This window comes from Magnolia sinica, chromosome 16 (genome assembly GCF_029962835.1).
Source record: "Magnolia sinica isolate HGM2019 chromosome 16, MsV1, whole genome shotgun sequence".
Classification (NCBI taxonomy): Eukaryota; Viridiplantae; Streptophyta; class Magnoliopsida; order Magnoliales; family Magnoliaceae; genus Magnolia; species Magnolia sinica.
In genome coordinates this window covers 54,205,473-54,225,623 of record NC_080588.1, presented here as the reverse complement: position 1 = coordinate 54,225,623, position 20,151 = coordinate 54,205,473, and the positions used below count along the sequence as shown (strand labels likewise).

At 46.0% G+C, this 20,151-nt stretch overlaps 1 protein-coding gene across 1 annotated transcript in view; it reads left to right on the top strand.

Annotated features, from left to right (window-relative positions):
* The window catches only part of LOC131228698 (cytochrome P450 81Q32-like), a 45,909-nt gene extending 30,607 nt beyond the window's left edge, over positions 1 to 15,302 (top strand). The window contains exon 2 of the mRNA XM_058224540.1: positions 14,541 to 15,302. Coding sequence (XP_058080523.1) covers positions 14,541 to 15,158 — 618 coding nt within the window. The 3' untranslated portion in view covers positions 15,159 to 15,302. The remainder of the gene's footprint in view (positions 1 to 14,540) is intronic.
* Positions 15,303 to 20,151: the final 4,849 nt, after the last annotated feature.

Genomic DNA, 20,151 nt, shown 5'->3' with positions numbered 1-20,151 from the left:
GTAGTCAATAAAATTATCAAGCACCATCTCCAAACTAAGCTTGAGAACTCTTAAGGGAACATGGATTGAGGAACTCTTTAAAGTTTTCTGGGCATACCGAACTACTGCTCGGACAACTACTGGTAAACCCCCTTCTCTTTAATATACGGGGTAGAAGCAGTCACTCCCGTGGAAATCGGACTACCTACAGCCCGAACAGAATCCTTCGATGAACAAGTTAACGTTGAATTAATGGCCTTGAGTCTCGATCTTCTCGAAGAACAAAGGGAACAAGCTTGAATTCGGACCGTTATTCGCTAGCAACAAGTGACGTGTTTCTACAATACCCGGGTAAAGGTTAGAAGATTCCAAGCTGGTGATCTAGTCCTTCGGAAGACCTTCCAGAATTCCAAGGAGACATGATCAGGAACTTGGGAGGGACCTTACATAATAACGATTATGAGCCAACCTGGTTCATATCGACTAAAGGACCTAAATGGCCAGATCCTTCCGCATCCCTGGAATGCCGAGCATCTCAAGATTTATTTTCCTTAATTGATCGACGCAAAGTTTGCTACTTATCGATCAACTTCAAGTTAACATTAATACAGCTCCGCTATGATTTCTACGCAATCTGTTATTCCCATAAGGTCCGACCCATTTCTAACTTATGTCCGATCTATGTCCGACCTATGTCTAACCTATATTCGACCCATGTCTAACCTATATTCGACCCATCAGATTTGACAAAGGTCCGACAAAGGCCCAATTGAAGTTCGACCAGGACCTGATATAAGACCTGGGTATTGGATGCGATTTGCATATGAGTAATCGGGTTCAAGTTCAACCCACTGATATAAAATTGAAGGCGATCTACTTAACTTAAAGATTAAGAATTCGAGGCAAATCTTTTTTAAAAAGAAGTATTTTGCATTAATGAATCCTCGGAGGGCATGATTATACCAGTCAAAGCCCCAGAGGGCATATTTACATCAGTCTACATTAACAAAAAGCAGAAAAAGGGAAAGGTATTGCATAGCCACGGATAGATATTGCAGAGCAAGGGAAATACTGCTCTGTAAAAAAAAGGAAGTACTGCTTTGCAAAAGCTGATCTTTAAGCTTAAGGGGGCTGCTCAGGAGCCGCTTCATCGCCCGACCCATCAGAGCTTGACTCAGACTTGTCAAAGGCAGAGAGATCCAGCTCTGGGAAGGTCTCCTTCATAGCCTCGATCCATTGGCGTAGCCCTAACAATAGAGGGCATCTCTGTCCTCCATGTATGCTTGGGAAGACTCGAATTCCATGACGGTGTCCTTCCGAGCTAGAGCAATGGCAACTCGAGTCCCTCCTTCAGTTCCTCAAGCTTTACCTCGGTCTCTACGAGCTTAGCTCTGCACTCTCCATACCACGCCTTGACCTCCTCCAGCTTCGTTGTTACCTCGACTTTCTATGTAGAAGCCTCTTCAAGAAGCTTCTTCGCAGCCCCTAGCTTGGCCTCTGCAATCAATGCCCGAGCTTCCAATTAAACAAGTTTCTGGCTGGCCTCGCCCACTTATTCATGCATGTAAGCGAACCTAGTGCGTGCCTTCAGTACGCGTGGGGCAATCTACAAAATAAAGAGAGAAAAGAAGTTAAGTGAGAATGGGCAACGAGAAAATGAAGTTCGACCTAACTTCGGAAAACACCATACCCCAAGGAGGCTCATCATCACGCGAGTTAAAGCTAATTCCATAGGGGAATCGAACAAACTGCAGAATTCCTCCTCCGGCATGTGGCGATCTGCCCAAGAGAGGATCTCCTCGACAGTTCGACGGAGACCCCTACCTCGCCCCTCTTGAGCTAGGGAAGGGTGAGCTTCCTCCGCTGGCCGTCAAGACCGAGCTTCCGTGGAGAACTCGGGAGTCCCCTGCACTTCAGTTAGGACAATTACTTTGAGACAACAGTCCCCGCCACTCTAGCAATACCAGAGGAGGTTTTCATCTCCATTCCCTCTCTTTCCATCTCCATTCCGACATGATAGGAGGGATCAACCTTCTCCCTTCTCTTGGAGGAGGCCTTTTGCTTCTTCTTCTTCAGCGCTGCCAACTCGTCCTGAGGGGGTGTGCGAAGTTTGGAAGGAGGCCGAAGAAGAGGGTGAGCTTCTGGCATCTTTGCATCAATGCACAAAGAAAACATGTCAGAGGGATTCATGAAATTTTCTAAAGTTCTACAGATCGGCTATAGGTCTTACCCAATGGCTTACTGGTAAAAGCGGAATCCGAGCCTAACTGAACAAGTAGCTTGGGTTAAAGGAGAAACTTTCAAGACCTCTTCTTCTCTAATAGCGCTCTCGCTCTAATCCGAGCAAGTGACCCACTGTCGAGCAAAGGAGCTTGCTTGGGGATGACTGCAACAGATAGACATGTACAAACCAGATAAAAAAAATGACCTACATAGGATGGACTACAAGATTGTTATATCGGAAGAATACTTACTTGAGTCGGAAAATGCTATGGGGACCCAGTGTTGATCCGCGGCCAAAGGTAGGTCAGCTACCTCCCAACACCTGGAAGCCCAGAACACTTATCCCTCCAGTTTGTGTTGGATGACGAAGGGTTGATTATAAGGCTCCCTCCAGTCCCCTGCCAAGCAGAGAGGCAGTACCAGCCAGGTTGGAGTTTGTTAGGCTTCACTTGGTATAGATGGAGGAATTATTCAACGGTTAGCTTGTGCTGTTCCAGCTCATACCACAGCACTACGTAGCTGATTAGAACACTTTATCCATTGGGGATCACCTGTCCTGGGGCCAGGTTCAGGTGGGCGAGCAAACGCCTAACCAGGCCTTGTAGAGGAAGCCACAAGCCGCACTGAAGCATGACTTGTAAGATTGTGACTGCTCCCTCCCGAGCCTTATCTAGGCTAGATCCTTAACATTAATGGTAGAGGGCACCAGACCCCCTAGACCTACCTTGTCACCTGACCCTTCTGGGTCATCCTCACCGGGAGGGTCGCACTCCGCATCTAGCAGTCTATGTGCCGAGGACTGCTCCGTTGCCTGAGATGCTGGAAAACCGACATCCGCCATCATCACCAACAGCGACGGGGGATTCGACATTACTTGAAGGTTGCTGGACCCACTATCGCTGCCGGATGCCCCCTCTTGTGAACTGAAAGAGTCTAACATTGGGTCTTTCTTATCAATGTTAAGAGTCGCTAAAAGGAAAAAAGAAAAAGAGGACAGGCAAGTGCCTGAAGCTCATCGGAGATGGAACGGATGTCTGAACGCCAGTGACTATGGTCGCCGAAAATTGCCTAGCTGTTTTAAGGAAAATGGTCAGAAGTAGAATGCAAGTTGCAAATAAGGATGACCGAGAGCTAGGGCTTCCCTTATATAGGAATGCCACGTGGCTTTGCTTGTGTATGACCATCAATGTTGGTCATACATTGTCCCTTCGACTACCCACCTGCGGACACGTGGTGCAACCTCATGCACTGCTTGACCCTAATATCAAGTACTAAGCCATGTGTTGTGCCCTTATTCGACTATCACTGAAATGGAAGCCTGACGCCCCTCGTGAACTCGAACCATGAAACGACATGCCGTGTTCAATTAATGAATCGCGTCGAGCACCGTGCTGGCTGCCATAATTGGCATTTATGACTTCATAACCTGACCTAATTCTGACTCAAACTGAGTTAAGCTTACTTCTCAAGCCTCTTCAAATCGGCTTGAAAAGTAAGGGAGGTGTACTGTTGGGTGGAAAAATAGTTAAGTCAGATAGGTCGACTTATGGAATGGACCAACTCTACTAAACAGCACGGGCCCTTTTGGCATTTAAGCCCTAAGGGGCGTCTACGTCCAGAAATAAGTCAACCTCCCAGAGGGTTGATGTAACTGTAAGGACACTCAAAGAGGAGGCAACCGTAAGTCTACTTAAATGGTCAGTTGCCAACTTAACCTATAGGTCGGTCATAGTTCGGCCATAGCTCTACTATAGGTCGGCCATAGGCTGATTTAAGCTCGACCAGAGCTCAATCATAGCGCAATCATAACTCGACCAGAGCTCAGCTATAGGTCGGGATAACCTCCGGGAGAAGCGAAATGCCCGTTCCATGGAAAGTTCGGTAAATGACCAATCCTCTAGATCAATAGTTTGAAGATCTCTCTAATGGCCTGAAGATCTCTCCTAAGATCTTCGGAGGATGGGATCGAATCCCGAGAACTTCGGGATCTGATATGGATCCTGAATGGATTTCCATATAGGATTCGTCTCTAGCAAAGATTCCCTATCACGTACGTCTTCCCTCTCCTATAAATAAAGGTATCCCCAGCTAAAGAAAGGTATGCATACTTATACCCTAATACTCAATTGGTAACTCTTTTCCAAAAGAGATCCTATCCTACTAAAGACCCAAAGTCCTGACTTAGGCATTGGAGGGTCTCCTGTGTAAGCTAGGGTCTCCTTTGTCTCTTGTTCTTTTCTGTGCAGGTTTAGACGGGCTAACTGGGGAGGGTCTGCCGAAAAACTGCATCAACAAGGGTGATTCAGACCGAGGAAGCATCGACTCCCGGTCTAGGGTCCCTTTGGAACCACCTTCTCCGGCTCCGTTGGGATTCAGCCGGGAAGAGGCTCCCAACCTTGCTGGACGGGTGGCTACTCAGACATTGGCTGAGTAGCCAGTCGATGTTGGCCTTGGGGGGTCGACTTTAAAAGAAGCGGCTCTGGTTGGGATTCGATCAGAGTTCTAAATCCCGAACTCTGTCTGATTTTGAATTCTTGTTCCTTATGAAGTCCATGAAGACCCTGCCGATGGGGAAGTAGCTATCTTCATTGTCACTCTTCAGTGTGGGCTTCGACTTCTGCTTCACCCGATCATGCGAGCAATAACTTCCTATCTGAGGTTGGCTCCAGGAGAGCTCATCTCAAATATGTGGAGGGCACTTCTAGGAACATACATCCTCTGATTTCAGCTTAAGAACAATAATCTGACAACCGAGGAGTTTATGTATGTGTACTAGGTCAAGGTCCATTCCATGTAGTCGAGCTGGTACAACTTCAGCATGGGCAAAGAGAGGTCGGGGCCTCATCGTCAATCTTTGAGCTTAGGAACAATGAGCTGACAACCGAGGAGTTAATGCATCTATAACAGGTCAAGGTCTATCCCTTGCAGTCGAGCTGGTACCACTTCTCGGCATGGGTAAACAGAGGTCGGGGCCTCATCGTCAATCTCTCGACTTCCAAAGGATTGGAAGAATAAATGGTTCTGGACATCAGGAGAGTAGGAGGCGTTGACTGCAGAGCTATCTTGTCTGCGGGTATGGGTCCCCACCAATTTCACCACTCCAGGTCGGGTACTGCTGAGGAGTTAAACTTAAATTTCCTTTCTGAATTTTTCCTGCCCTGCAATATTCTCACCATTTGACTATTTTTGCAGTCTTCCCGAAGGGTCAGCCTGAGCTATTTGATCTCTAGCGCAGGCAAGTGGACAAGGCGAAGGTTTCGAAGTATAACTTTCGTCATTGGAACGTGCTGATCACCTCAAAGCTGCTCCGCTGATCTGGGCTTTGTTAGTCGGTCCTTCCTCAACTGCCGACCTCTCTCCACACTCCTACCTTTGCTTCCTCTTGTAAACAATAGATTGTAAATTTATCAAAGCTAGTAGGATCCAGCGCCAACATTTGGCTGACTTGAACTTTGTTGCGTAGGCATGGCCGAGCCCCCTAAGTCGGGGAAGAGGAAGCACCCTCCTCCCATGGAGGAGATGGTCAGGAAGAAGACCGTCGCTCGAGAGAAGGTGGCGGTCCCTTCCATTGCACAAATACTCACCTCCACCGTGGAGGTGAGGTCAGGAGTCAACGTTGAGCGGTCCTCAGTGGGCCAGCCAGCTTTGGTTATGGCGGGCAAGGGGGAGTCTCCCACTCCGATTTCCCCTCCACAGCCAAGCACAGTGAAGGTGGTAGATCTGGATCTGGAGGAGGAACTTTCAGCCCCCGAGGTCCATGTGGTCGACGACGCTAAGGCCATCCATGTGGTCGAAGAAGCTAAGGCCATCGTCGGACGAGGCTGTCCACGTCGTTGAGGAAGCCTAGCCTTGAGTGGTTGAGGAGACTAATTCCTTGGTTGCCCAGCTGGTGCTGAAGGGGTGAGGATTTGAGCTCCCGAGACACCGAGGAGGTGAGGGCATACTTACTTAGTCATCATATGTCTCGCCTGGTCGACTGGGCGATGAAACATGTTTCAAAGGTCGAGATCGCCGATTTGATGGATCCCCATCCAGAGGCCTTCCTCACTGATATTGCTGCGCTTTGCTATAAGGTACATTTTTTCATTGATGTTATTTTTGTTCTTTTTACTCCGTTTCACTAACTTATTTCCTTTATTCTTAGATCCTCCATGCGTTGCTGACCACCCACAAGAAAGTGAGGCAGATAGCTGACGAGTGTGAACAGGCTGAGGCGATGCTCAAGTAGAAGGCTGCCAAGTCACGGCTCTCAGAGGGGGCCTTCAGGAGAAGGCAGCCGAGGCTGAGGCCATAAACGAGGTCCTGGAGTGTATTGGGGAGAAGCGAGATGCTCTGAAGATCCAGTTGGATGAGGCTTGACACAAGGAGGGCTTGGTGACCGAGCTCAAGGGGACGAAGTCGCACCTTAGCTCGGCACAAGATGAGTTGGGGAGAGTGAAGACGCACCTCTCATCTGTCGAGGCCGACACCACGGGGCTAAAGGCAGAGCTTGAGAGGGTAAAGACAAGCTCAACAACTAAGTTGGCCAAAGTTGAGGCATCTTTGGCCACTCAGCTATCCGAGTTCGAGATGGTTATCCTGGTGATCAAGGCTGCAACCATGGAAGAATACAAAACCTTGAAGGAAAGAGCCGACGAGGTGGATGTAGTCTACAACTGTGGATACGACTGTTACGTCAAAGACATCAGACGGCTTTACCCCGAGCTAAACTTGGATGCTCTCTTTAGTGATGAAGCCTCATAGGAGCCAGCATAGCCTAAAGCCGAAGCCGAGCAACCTCCTCCTAGAGCCAATTAGATTTTTCCTCTTCATTGTAAAGCTTTTTATAATCCTTCTTACATTGATCGAAAAGCTTTTTTGCCCCCCAGCTTATTCATGTTTTGTGTGTTTGCATGTAGTAGTGGGCTAAGCCTATTAGTCAAGGCGTGTTTAATAACGCTAAGTCGTGAGGGTGAATGACAATCCGACCTTTTTATTGCAGGTCGGATCATCCATTGCTATAGGTAATAGTCCGACCTCTTCACTAAGGGTCATATTTTTAAAGGAACATCTCTCTTACATTAAAGGAGATTCTCGGTAGTCCAAGTAGCTAGAGATAATAGTAGAATTTATATGAAAATTCCTCATGCTGAGGAGGCTTTATTGTAAAATTCTAGTAGATTTACATGTAATTATATTATTCCTGACCTCGCTAGATCGGTTGCCCTCGCTTCGTATCCTGGATGGCCTATGAGTAGTAGATCTTTAGGTGCTCGGCATTCCACAGGTGCGGCAAAGGTCGCTCTTTTAAATCCTTAAGTCGATAGGTGTCAGGTTGAGCTATTCCTGTCATCTGGTAAGGTCCTTCCCAATTTGGCCCTAGGGCTCCCGACCTAGACTCCTTAGTGCTCTGAAATGTCTTGCAGAGGACCAGATCTCTTGGTCGGAATCTTCGGATCTTTACTCTGGAGTTGTAGAACCGAGCGAGTTGCTGCCACCGAGCCGTGGTCCTAAGCTTGTTTTCTCATTTCTTCGAGAAGGTTGAGGCTCATGGCTATCTGATCGGTGTTCTGGGCTTCATTGTAGGATCGTACATGCGTTGTAGGGAGTCCCACTTCGATCAAGACGATAACCTCTGTTCCAAAGGCCGAAGAGAATGGAGTCTCCCCGGTGGACGTCCAAGCAGTAGTCTTATAGGCTTAGAGCACGTAAGGGAGCTCCTCAGCCTAGGCACCTTTTGCCTTCTCGAGCCTAGTCTTGAGGGTGGTTTTTTATTATCTTAATTGATTACATCCATCTGTCTGTTAGCTTGGAGATGCTGAGGTTATGAGTAGTCGTTGTGAATGCTGAGCTCCTGACATATACCTAGGAACTTGTCATTATTGAACTGTCTCCCATTATACAAGACGATTGTATGTAGGATCCCGAACCGACAGATGATATGCTTCCAAACAAAGTCAATGATTTTCTGCTCAGTAATCTTAACTAAAGGCTCAGCCTCAGCCCACTTGGTGAAGTAGTCGACCGCCACGACCGTGTATCGAGTCTAAACCTTACCCATGGGTAATGGGCCGATGATGTCGATCCCCCATTGGGTGAACTACTAGGGCCTGGTCATTAGAGTCAGTTCCTTGGCAGGCTAGTGAGGAACGGTCGCGAACCTCTGACACTTATCGCACCTCTAAGTATGCTGTTTAGCGTCCTTATAAATGGTTGGCCAGGAGTACCCCTGTTGAATGACTTTATGGGCGAGAGCTCGGCCTCCAGAATGATTGCCATATATCCCTTCATGAATTTCCTTTAGGACATAATCAGCTTCTTTAGGTCAGAGACACCTGAGATAGGGCAGAGAGTACCCTTTCTTGTCTAGAATATCCCCTACCATCGTATACTGAGCTGACTTAGATCTAAGCTTACTTGCTTCTAATCAATCATTGGGAAGCCTACCTTCTTAAAGGTACCCAATAATCAGGTCCATCCAGCTCAAGGTTAAGTGTATAGGTAGGGCAGTTTTCGAGTCGAGCTTATGAATGCTCGGCTCATCTAAGAATTCGACTGGGATCGACCTCGAGATGTCCTCCTTGGCAGCAGATGCTACTTTTGCCAACATGTCTACCTTCCAATTTTCTGACCTCGAGATTAAGCTGATGTTGCACCTCTGGAATTTGTCTATCAGTTCTCGATTTTTTTATAAATGTGCAATCATCCACTTCTCATCGGCTTGGTATTCGTTAGCAATCTGATTAACGACGAGTTGTGAGTCACAGCGAACCTCTAGGACCTGAGCTCCCATAAATGCCGCTAACCTGAGCCCTAATGCAACGCCTTGTATTCCGCAACATTGTTAAATGCACGGAACTCGAACCATAGAGCGTATTGGACAGAAGTCAAGTTGGGGGTCATGAGGACGATGTCAGCCCTGCCATGCTTAGAGTTGGAAGACCCATCGACGTGTAATGTCCCAGTGCACTGGTCGGCTCTAGTCGTCTGGGCTTCCTCGACCGGTTGGTCGAGCTCTGGATCACTCAATGTGGTGACTGACGAGCCCACATCGATTGGCTGATCAAACTCGTCCATCGAGTCGGTTGCAGGGCATTCTTGTCTGGTTCATCTGAAGCAACTTGGTCTTTGCGATTAGTGAACTCGACTGATATCTGATGTCAAGTTGGGGGTTATGAGGACAAAGTTAGCCACCGCCAGACCCTTGATGGTGCTCATCGGCTGATATATGATGTCAGACTCACTGAGCTCAATCACCCATTTTGTAAGTCTCCCTGACACTTCAGGCCTTTGGAGCACTTGGCGGAGAGGTTAATTAGTCGGGACCACTATTGTATGGGCTTGGAAGTATAGGCGGAGGCGTCGAGATGAGATTATTAAGGCTAAGGAAAGTTTCTCTACGTCTGGATACCTAGTCTCGGCTGGGATTAGGACTTTACCGATGTAATACACAAGGAGCTGCTTTCCTTCGAATTCTCAGATAAGGGTTGAACTGATCGCCGTTGCCGAGACTACCAAGTATTACAGCAAGAGTTCTCCATGCACAAGCTTGGAAAGCAATGGGGGTGATCCTAGGTATTGCTTTAGCTGCTGGAATGCTTGTTCGCAATCCTCGGTCCACTCTGCCTTCTTATTACCCTTTAGTTGCTAGAAAAAGTGGAGACACTTGTTGGTTGCTCTGGTCACAAAGCGATTGAGTGCGACAACCCTTCCAGTGAGATATTGGATTTCTCTGATGGTCCGAGTCTTTGATTTTGTCGGGATTCGCCTCAATCCCTCTCTAGCTGACTAGGAAGTTAAGGAATTTACCCGAGCTGACCCCAATTGCACACTTGGTCAAGTTTTGCTTCATCCGGTATTGTCGTAAAATTGAGAACATCTCCTTAAGGTCGATGATGTGGTCGACAGCTCTGATGCTTTTCACAAGCATGTTGTCGACGTAGACCTCCATAAAGCCCCCATCTGCCAAGCAAACATCTTATTCACAAGTGGCTGATATGTGGCTCCAACGTTCTTTAGCCCGAAGGGCATGGCTTTGTAGTAGTAGAGCCCTTGTTAGTGACAAAGGTTGTCTTCTGCTTGTCGTGCTAGTGCATAACTATTTGATTATAGCCTGAGTACGCGTCCATGAAGCTTAGGAGTTCATGCCCTGTTCATGGAGAGAGGAAAACTGACATTGGGGCAGGCTTTGTTCAGGTTGGTGTAATTAACACAGCCTGCCACTTCCCATTAGACTTTTTCACTAAGACGACATTGGTGATCTAATCAGGGTAATAAATCTCTTCGACAAAACCTGCATCCAAGAGTTTATCTACCTCTTCTGTAATAACAGCGTACCGCTCTAGCTCGAAAGCTCACCTCTTCTTTCTGACTGGTTGATGATCAGGATGCGCATTCAGTTTGTGGACTATCACCTCTAGATCGATGTCGGGCATGTCATTATGGAACCAGGCAAACACATTGGTGTGGCGTCGACGGAGGTCCATTATTTGCTTTGCAGATCGGGAGTTAATGACGAACCGACCTGAACAGCTCGGGTCAGGTCGGACTCATCAAGGGGAATGGTTAGGAGATCCCCTTCTGAGCAATTCCTCTCTACTATTGATGGAAGCAACCGCCACAACATGGACTTGGTCCTTCGCTTTCAGAGTGATGGCCTAGCACTGACGAGCTTCATGTTGGTCTCCTCAGATCTGGCCAACCCCATGATCAGTGGGAAACTTCATCATGAGGTGGTAAGTGGACACCAAAACTCTCATGGAATTGAGGGAAGGTCGTCCGAGGATGAAATTATAGGCTGAGGGATAGTCGACCACTAAGAAGTCAATCATTGTAGTGGTTTGGTTCTGTCATTCTCCAGTAGTAACGAGGAGTTGAATGGACCCCTTGGAAACGATTTTGTCTCCCACAAACTTAAGCATTGGAGTCCTAACAGGTCGGAGTTGTGACTTGTTGATTCCCATCTTGTTGAAATACCTTATGGTTGGCTATGGTCATGGCTACGATCAGGGTGTCATCGTGCTAGTGTTGGATTTCGCGTGCGTCTTCTTCAACAAACATCAGATTGCAAGGACGCATCCATTACTCCTTGGCGGTCTACAAGTGAGACGGATGTAGTGGTTCGAGCTGGTACTCCGGGCATGGGCCTTTCAGGCTCGGTTCGAGTCCCCACCTCCTGCAAGCCCACTAAAGATGGTGCGGATTTCGCCTACAGGCTCGTTGTTGACCCTGCTGCTTGGCATCTCATCTTTTCGATCTGCTTGCTCCTCCCTCCTTTCAATGTATTCACATAAGTGTCCATTGTAAATGAGAGATTCAATTTCTTCCTTAAGATCGAAAGATTCACTGGTAGAGTGGCCGTAGTCGCAATGGAAATTGCAATACTTCTGCTTGTCGCGCTTATTGACATCGGCTTTCATTTTGTTCAGCCATTTCAAAAGTCACTTGTCCCGGACCTCCATGAGGACCTGCTCGGGTGTAGCGTTGAGAGGGGTGTATGAGCCGAATCGACTTTCTCGTCGTCTGCTCAGACGTGATCCTTTGGTCGAGTTGTCATCCTTTCTCCTCTTGTTATCAAGTGTAAGAGGAGGTGCTTCTTCCCTTCGTTTCTTGTCTTTGCTCGAGCCCTCAGTGTCTTGAGTGGCCTTCCTAGAACTGAAGAGCTCCTCAACATTAGAGTACTTCTGAGCTTGGCTCAGAAGGTCAGCCAAGGTTGATGGGGGTTTTTGCCTACGGAGAAAAGGAACTTCCCTTCTCTTAGGCTGGATATCATAGTGGTCAGGGCAATCTTGTTGGAGTATTCATCCACCTAGATTGCTTCCTCGTTGAAGCGCACAATGTAATCTTTTAATGGCTCACCTTCCTTTTGTTCTACAAAGAGTAGGTGGGTGGACGGCTTTCTTCGATCCTTTCCGACTTTGAACTGAGTAAGTAACACCTTGTTGAGGTCAGAAAAGGAGGCGATGGACTTTGACTTCAGTTGTCGGTACCATCTCCACGCTGCTCCTGTTAAGGTCAGGGTGAAGGCGTGACACATGATGTGTTTTAAGGCTATCTGAAGCTCCATCCATGCCCTAAAGGATTCCAAGTGCTCAGCAGGGTCTCCTGATCCGGAATAGGAGGAATAGGAGACATTTGGAACCTCGAAGGAAGGGGGATTCCATGATGTCGTCCTAGAATGGCGGCTCGGTTTCTTGTAGCATCGCATCTATTGGGGTCGTGGCCTGCACTCGATAGGCCTAGCGCATATCGCTGATTTGACCTTGTAGTTCCTCGAGCTGATCCTCCCTGGAGCCCCTACTCCACTACAGCTTCAGGGGTGGCGACCACGTATGGGGCTTTTCTGCACCTTCTTTCCTCCATCGCGTGACATAGGTCGGAGGCGGTCGATGGGGTTGTTCCCGAGGCGTGGGAGAGTGCGTGTTCTGGTTACTTTTCTTTTCGGGACCCCGTTGGTGCTTGTGACAGCTGGGTGGCTTCAGCAGTGGTCGACACAGTGGAGGCTTGGACAGGGGAAGGGATTTGCCTCTCCAACATTTGCTTTATCTGGCCAATGTTGCTAGCTAGCATTTCAACTTGGTGTTCCAGGGAGAGAAGACGACCTTCTTGGTTTCGAGATTGCTGAGCTGAGCCCACGGGAGCCGACTCAGCCTGGAACTGGGAAGAAGAGCCCTGATGTTCCTCAGGCTGGTCTGCTGGCACTAGGTCGGCTGCGACAATCGTGGTGAGGGCATTCTTTCTTCCCTTTATCATCATAAACCTCTCGGGGGGCTGGAAATGGCTCTAATGTCAATTCCCATAGATGGTGTCAAAATGTTGATGCAAAAATCTTATCCATCCTTTTTAGACATTCAAGTACCTGCACAGGAAGAAGACAAATGAGACCCTGGCTAGAGCAAGGGACCCTTCGATGCCAAAGTCCAACTAGGAATTTGGGTTTGGTAGTATCAAGGGGTTTTGGGTGAGAGATTCTGCGTACTTCTTAGTGTATACGGGTCCCCTATTTATAGTGTAGAGGGGTCATTATTAGGATTAGAAACAATTCTTAATCGCAGGCGCAATCTTTGCATATGTTTATCAACCATTATGCAGAATTTATGGGGGTGATAAGTGTTGAAGTGGTCAGCCCCAAAATCATGAGCCAGGCTTTCGAGGCCGAGCTGAGTCGACCCTTCAGTCAATCGAGCTGACCTCCATGGTCGGCTTCAAGGTGGACTTTTGGGCTGATCTCCACTGGTTGGCTGACTAGTTCCTTGGTATGTCTGTGTTTGGGCTTAGGGGACAGGCTCATCTCTTCAGCAAAGATTGTCGTTCTGGATGACCTCTTGATATTGGTCTCCTGGTCATCTGTCGAGGCCGCGTTGAGCTGATTTTTCGACCAGTCGCGTTGATTGTACTGGGCATTCCTCAGGGATTGGTAGGAGCCTGGAAATGTATGCTGTCACGACCAGCTGCTCAGGAGTTCGGCTCCCACTGTTCTCCAGATCGTTTTGGAGGTCGTTGAGCCCCTTAGTCATGATCAGTCTTGATCCTGCCTTTCAACTTTAGACCGGGAAGCACGTCTTTGCGAATCTGAGCTGACCTCATAAGTGGTTAGACCGTTTTCATCCATAACAGACGCGATGAATTCAATTACCATCTTCCTCGATTGATAAATACCTTAAATCTACAAGTAACTCTTGAATCTATAAGAGATTTCTTGAATCCATGAGAGAATAAAAAAATTTCTAAGTTTTTAATTGGTAGCTATCAATAAAAATGAGTTTTTAACGCAATCAAAAAGTTGTAATCAAACTAGGAAACAAATTCAGAAATTTGTGCAAATTTCTTAAGTTCGTCAACTTATCATCAACCTATCGAGTCGAGAGGTTGAAACAACCAAATAGTATTCAGATATTTAAATTAGAAATTATACAATTTTCGACCTGTCAACCTGTCGAACTGGATTTGGACCCGTTGATCATTTCTGTGGACCTGTCGAAATAGGCATAAAACTTCACGTATAGCCTGGCCTCACCAACACGGTTTCCAGCTCATTTTAGCGCACGGACCAAGAAATGAATCAAATCCAGATCTCAGGTGGGCGGCCTCTGTCTCTAGGTATACTGAGTATTTTCCTTTTTCAGTTGAATATTGTTATATGCTCCTTCTCAACCATCTATTCATCTAGACGCTTGTACATGGCTAAGAAAATTTCCATCTGGGTGTCGGTGCTTGGACAATCCAGAGTGGAACCCTAATTTCAATGGCTATGATCAGCTAGCCATGTGGGTCCCATTGGTGAACTGAATCCAAATGCTACCATCCAAACTTTTGATCAGACTAATGTGTGACACCTCAAACTGAATCCGGATGATCAGGCACTACTAGCTGCCGGAACGGATACGTCAGCTCTGACCACAGAATGGGCCATGTCGCTTCTACTGAACAATCCAGATGTGCTGGAGAAAGCTAAAGCTGAGCTTGACATACATGTGGGACCTCGTTTGTTAGATGAATCAGATCTCTCCAAGCTTCCATACCTCCATTGCATCGTCAACGAGACTCTCCGCTTGTATCCGGTGGCCCCACTTCTAGTGCCTCATGAGTCATCTGAAGAGTCCATCATTGGAGGTTTCAACGTGCCACGTGGCACTATGCTGTTGGTCAATGTGTGGGCTATTCATAGAGATCCTAAGCTATGGGTGGACCCCCTTGATTTCAAGCCAGAGCGGTTTCAAGGCTCAGAAGGAGTGAAGGAAGGCTTGAAGTTCATCCCATTTGGACATGGAAGGCGGGTGTGTCCAGGTGCGGGCCTGGCTGTGCGGATGGTGAGCCTGGCATTGGGTACCTTGATCCAATGCTTTGAGTGGGAACGAATAGGGGAGGAGAAGGTGGACATGACTGAAGGGCCTGGGCTCACCATGCCTAAGTCTCAGCCTTTAAAGGCAGTCTACAAACCACACCACACCATGCTCAACATACTTTCTCAGCTCTGAATAACATAAACGGCTTTGGTTCCATTTGGCACAGATCATATCATAGTTTGGATAGTATTTGAAAACTAAAGTTGTAAAGATGATTTAATCCTCGCATAGTTTGGATAGTATATGAAGATTACAGTTGTAATGATAATTGAATTCGCTTTCAACACCAAGGATACTAGTTGGCACAAGTTAGGGAAGGTTAGACCGTCGACTGAAAGGAAAGGAGAAGGGACAAGTGGCTCTGATAGCACATAGAAGGCCCATGTGAGATCACCCTTATGTTTATTACACCACACACCCACCAGTCTGATGTTCTACGCTTGTGTGAGATCTTATCCATGTTGAAGGTATTTCTAAAAAAGAGAGAAGGAAAAAAAAAAAAAAAAAATCATAGGAGGAAACTTTGTGTTCTTTTTCTAATTTTTTCAAGGTAAAACTATATCCCACATCGAATGATAAAGTGGAGAAAAAAATGTTTATAACATATTTCCTATAAAGTTCTTGTCAATGTGTTATCCTATGCCAAGCCCATTTGAACTCGTGAACTATGTTGTCCGTTCATTGCCTCATTTCTCTTTCAAAAGAATCAATCTTTCTCCATCTTCTCTTTTTGTCATGCGGGCCGTTTTCTTAATCAGCTTATTTTTTTCTAACTTCCACGTTTTCTTTTTAAAATTATAACCATTGGATGTGGCCCACTCATCATAGGGTTGTTTCCATCATGAGAGGTGTGCCTTCTCCAATAGGCCCATCTCAATGGATGTTTCGTGCCTCATAAGGGTGCATCTCCTCATATTCTTTGTAGTCGGTTCATTAATGGGCGGTTTTCTCCTTTTATAAAAAAGGGTTTTTCATGATTTTAAAAAATACAGAAAAAACCCTAGGACAACTTTATTTCTGCTTAAAAGACTCCTGGGACAATTAATCTAGAAGAGGGCGACTCAACAACCTAAGGTGAGGGTTTTATCCTTCAAGCTTTCGATAATTAAAGTTGATATATTTTCCTACCCTATTATGCTTTCATACTATTTTATTTTACGTGCCTTTTATCTTAATTGAGTTGATGCATTTTATCTCGCCTTGGTACTTGCCCTTTCCATGCCTTTTTTCTGATCTCAGATTTCTATCACTTTACCCCTGTTTTCATTTTAAATTAATATCATCAATTATTGGCATTTTGAGATTTCATGTGAAATCACTTGTAAGAGGCTTTCCTGAATTTATGTGAGGCTACGGATAGAAGCCTTCCACTTGCCTTTAATCATCCTGAGTTTGGCCTTAACCACTCTCCTCAGTTCGAGTTGATCTTCGTCACTCGCCTCTTATTCGAGCTGGTTATTGTCACTCGTCTCTTTATATCTTAAGAGCTTAGATGGTGTCTTGATATTCTTAACTAACCATGGATAAATGAATTCTCTCTTAATGCAAGTACTATGTCGGAATCCCTCTTCTAGCAATCGATTAAATATCGTGGACGTAATGTGTTTTCGGTAGTGGCCCTCGAGTGACACGTAATTTCCATGTTTCTCAGGTTGATGGTGTCTTGGTTGGTGTACGTGAGACGTTCTATATACGTAGTACATCGATTTCGAATTATGGGGGGGGGGGGGTTGGGTTGGGTTGTTACTAGTAGTTACTCCAATCTCTGTGGGTGTATTCTCCTAGTTTATGTGTTGTGGCCGTCTTAGGACAACCATGTAAAGCCATGTTAAGCATGAGACACGCCGACGAATATTCGTAGTATGAGATGCGGGTCAAGTCAGATAGCTATAATCATATTTTACATTGTGGCGATCACTAAGTGTGATACACCGCATATACTTTGCTAGGCATGCATCTCATATAGATTACTTGTACATTGATACCTCTTGTAGTGTGGAGTATTTGACGTATCAGAATATTTATCTTGCTTTTATGAATCTCTTGAATTACTGTTAATCTTAAAGGATAATCATCACTATGAGTAGGGCATTGACCCTCTCCCAACCGTACAGATGTTGTAGGTGACGTACAGATTGAAGAATTATAGGACCAGCTTCCCATAGAAGGCTACATTGAAAAAAATATAAAGATAGTTATTTACTTAAGTTTTATACATCCGCTGCGAACTCGCGCGATGAATGTAATAAACTTCCATTGGGAAGGTTTTTGATTATTCTTTTTACTCTAATGAAATATGATCAATGCAATTGGTTTTAATCTTGTGAATGTTACCTTCATGAATGTATTTGAATGTAAATCAAACGAAAAAAAATAGGGTGCGATTTCAGAGCATCCAACTTATACAACTCCCGGTTTTCTCGGGCACGAGTATAAACTCTGGCCGTGAAATTTCGAGATGTTACAAGTCATCCCTTTCGATATAGGCCTCCCCACTGCACAAGTAAGGAACTATCAAGAAGACCAAAATGCAGAGCAAGTTGCGGCAACCCTCGACTTGATTGAGGAAGCACGGGACGTCTCCAAACTTAGAGTAGTAGCTCGGCACCAGCAAGTCACCCGTTTTTACAACTCCAGAGTTCAAATAAGGCAGTTTTGACAAGGAGACTTAGTCTTTCGTCGCGTCTTCCAGAACACTACAGAACCCGGAGTAGGGTCCATGGGCCCGAACTGGGAGGGACCCTACCGGGTAGTCGGCACGGCAAAGCTGGGATCTGTAACAACCTCAGTCCTAACAGTTGATCGTGAACGCTTAGAGACACAGAAAACATATTGTCTTCGTCCCATTTGTACAAGTACTAAATTTCGGGGACGAAATTCTCTTTAGGGGGGTAGATTGTAACACCTCGTACTTTTCAGTACTCGGGTGTTACCGTGAGGACCTACTTTAGGATCACAAACCTGATTTAGTGATTCTGTAAGGCAACTGTAAACTCATTGGACCTTTGGAGCATCGGTCTAAGTGTATCCAGAATTAGCCTGGGAATGTTGGAAGACAAACATGATCTGACCGACCACCAGATGAGGCCCACCTGAGTTATAGACCTACCTCAAGGTCAGATGGGTGGCCTATCTTAAGTTGATCCATAATAACTCACTTTGAAGGTGTGTGTGTGTGTGTGTGTGTGTGTGTGTGTGTGTGTGTGTGTGTGTGTGTGTAATGATTTTTGGAATCATTTGTAATAAAACATATAATACTTAAATTATTCAAATTATGTATACTACTTATTTTGCATTATTTAAACTATATATGAAATAAATTATATGTCAACACATTGTCATATAATTGACGTATATTGACTAATATTTACATTTTAAAATTTTAAACTACGTATTATTGTATTATGCCATATATATATAAAATATGCATCACTTAGAATAATTAATGTTTGTATATATATAAAAGGAAAATACATATATACACACATATATAATGCTTCAAATTAAATATGTTATTTCCTGAAAATTAATTATTAATATAAATTATAAATGTAATACAAGTTGTATATATGTTATAGCATATGCTAATGTAATTGTTATTAATTAATACCTATTATTCCATACTAATGTTGAAGCTGGTGAATGGATCAGATTTCACTTAAGACCACCATGGGCCGCAAAGACCACTAGTCAGACACTAAATTGGCGTGTATGGGCCACCTAAGCTGTGAATCTACCCCATTCTTTAGGCCAGACCCTAGGTCGGGCTGACAAAACTAATGAACGGTGTGGATCAGATCACAGACATCACTGTGGACCTAACATGAGGAGTGTGTACACAATTGAGGCGCAACCGAGGTGCACCAAGACAGTCACGTGGTCAAACCACATCTGACGCGAAACATCCCAAAAACAGGAGATTTCTCTCCTTGCTTCCCTCCCACGCTAATTGAAATAGCTGTTTTTGTGTGTCGATTGGTGGCCCACGATCAGCGGACACTTAGCTGATCCAGACCGTTCATAAATTCCGGGACGTCAGTCCTACCAGTTCCCATTAGTTTCAGTCGTTGGATCCCACACACGCGATCACAAATGCCAGCGGGAGGAGGCTGTTTGTGCTTCTTCTCTTTCCAAAAATGAAAAGCCCGCTTTTCTCTCCATGCTGGCAATTCGCGTGAGGAGAAATCGTCGAATCATAGCCCTCCACGTAGATTCATCTCAGCCACCCACTGCCATTCACACCGATTAGGGCTGTCAGTGGAAACCGACGCCAGTTTCGTGCGTTAAGAGATTTCTCCCTGCCACGAATTCAATCCAGATCATCCATCCTCCATCTTATGGCTTAGGAAGATTTAGGGCATCAAAGAAAGAGCTTCTTATATTGCAAAGGGAGCGCTGCCCTATCCACTGTAGCCGCACCAGCGATGCATGCACCATTTTCTTCCATCTCTGATCCCATTGAGAAGAACTGGTTGAAGCTTCGATCCTTCACATCCTCAAGCTTCTTAATGTCCCTCTGATCAATCCACAGCGACCGGATTTGAGAAAACTCCATCGGGTGGCGATCTGCCATTGAAGTCGAAGCTTCTTCCCCGAGTACAACCTCTCGCCGCTACTATCATAACCCACTCCGAGTTTCAGGTCTCATGAATGGTGCCCGAGTTGAGTTTCGCCTCGGTCTGAGTCTCACCAAAGAGAAGAAAATGGTGAGAAAGAGAGAACGGGAGAGAGTGTGGGTGGTGCGGCTGTGTTGCCGCACCCATCTGAGTAGGGTCAAGTTGTGGGTCGAGTCGGGAGTCCTTTCCCTGTTCAGAGAGGAAGAAGAAGAAAGTGGAGAGAAGGTAGAGAGAAGAAAGGAAGAAGAAAAAGGTAGAGGGAGAAAGGCAGCGTGGGGCTGCTGTTTTGCTGAAACCGAGTCAACTTGGTTTAGACCGAGCCTGATTGAGTCGAACCAGGTGTGGGCCTGGTCCATTTGGGTTTCCATCCAGAAAGAGGAAGGGGAGAGAGAAAGAGAGTAAGGAAGAGGAGAGAGGGGGAGAGAGAGTGTTGCGAGTCAACTCGCTGACGAGTTGAGTCCGAGTTGACTCGGTCCAGATTGTTGCTGGATATTCCAGCATTTAAAAAA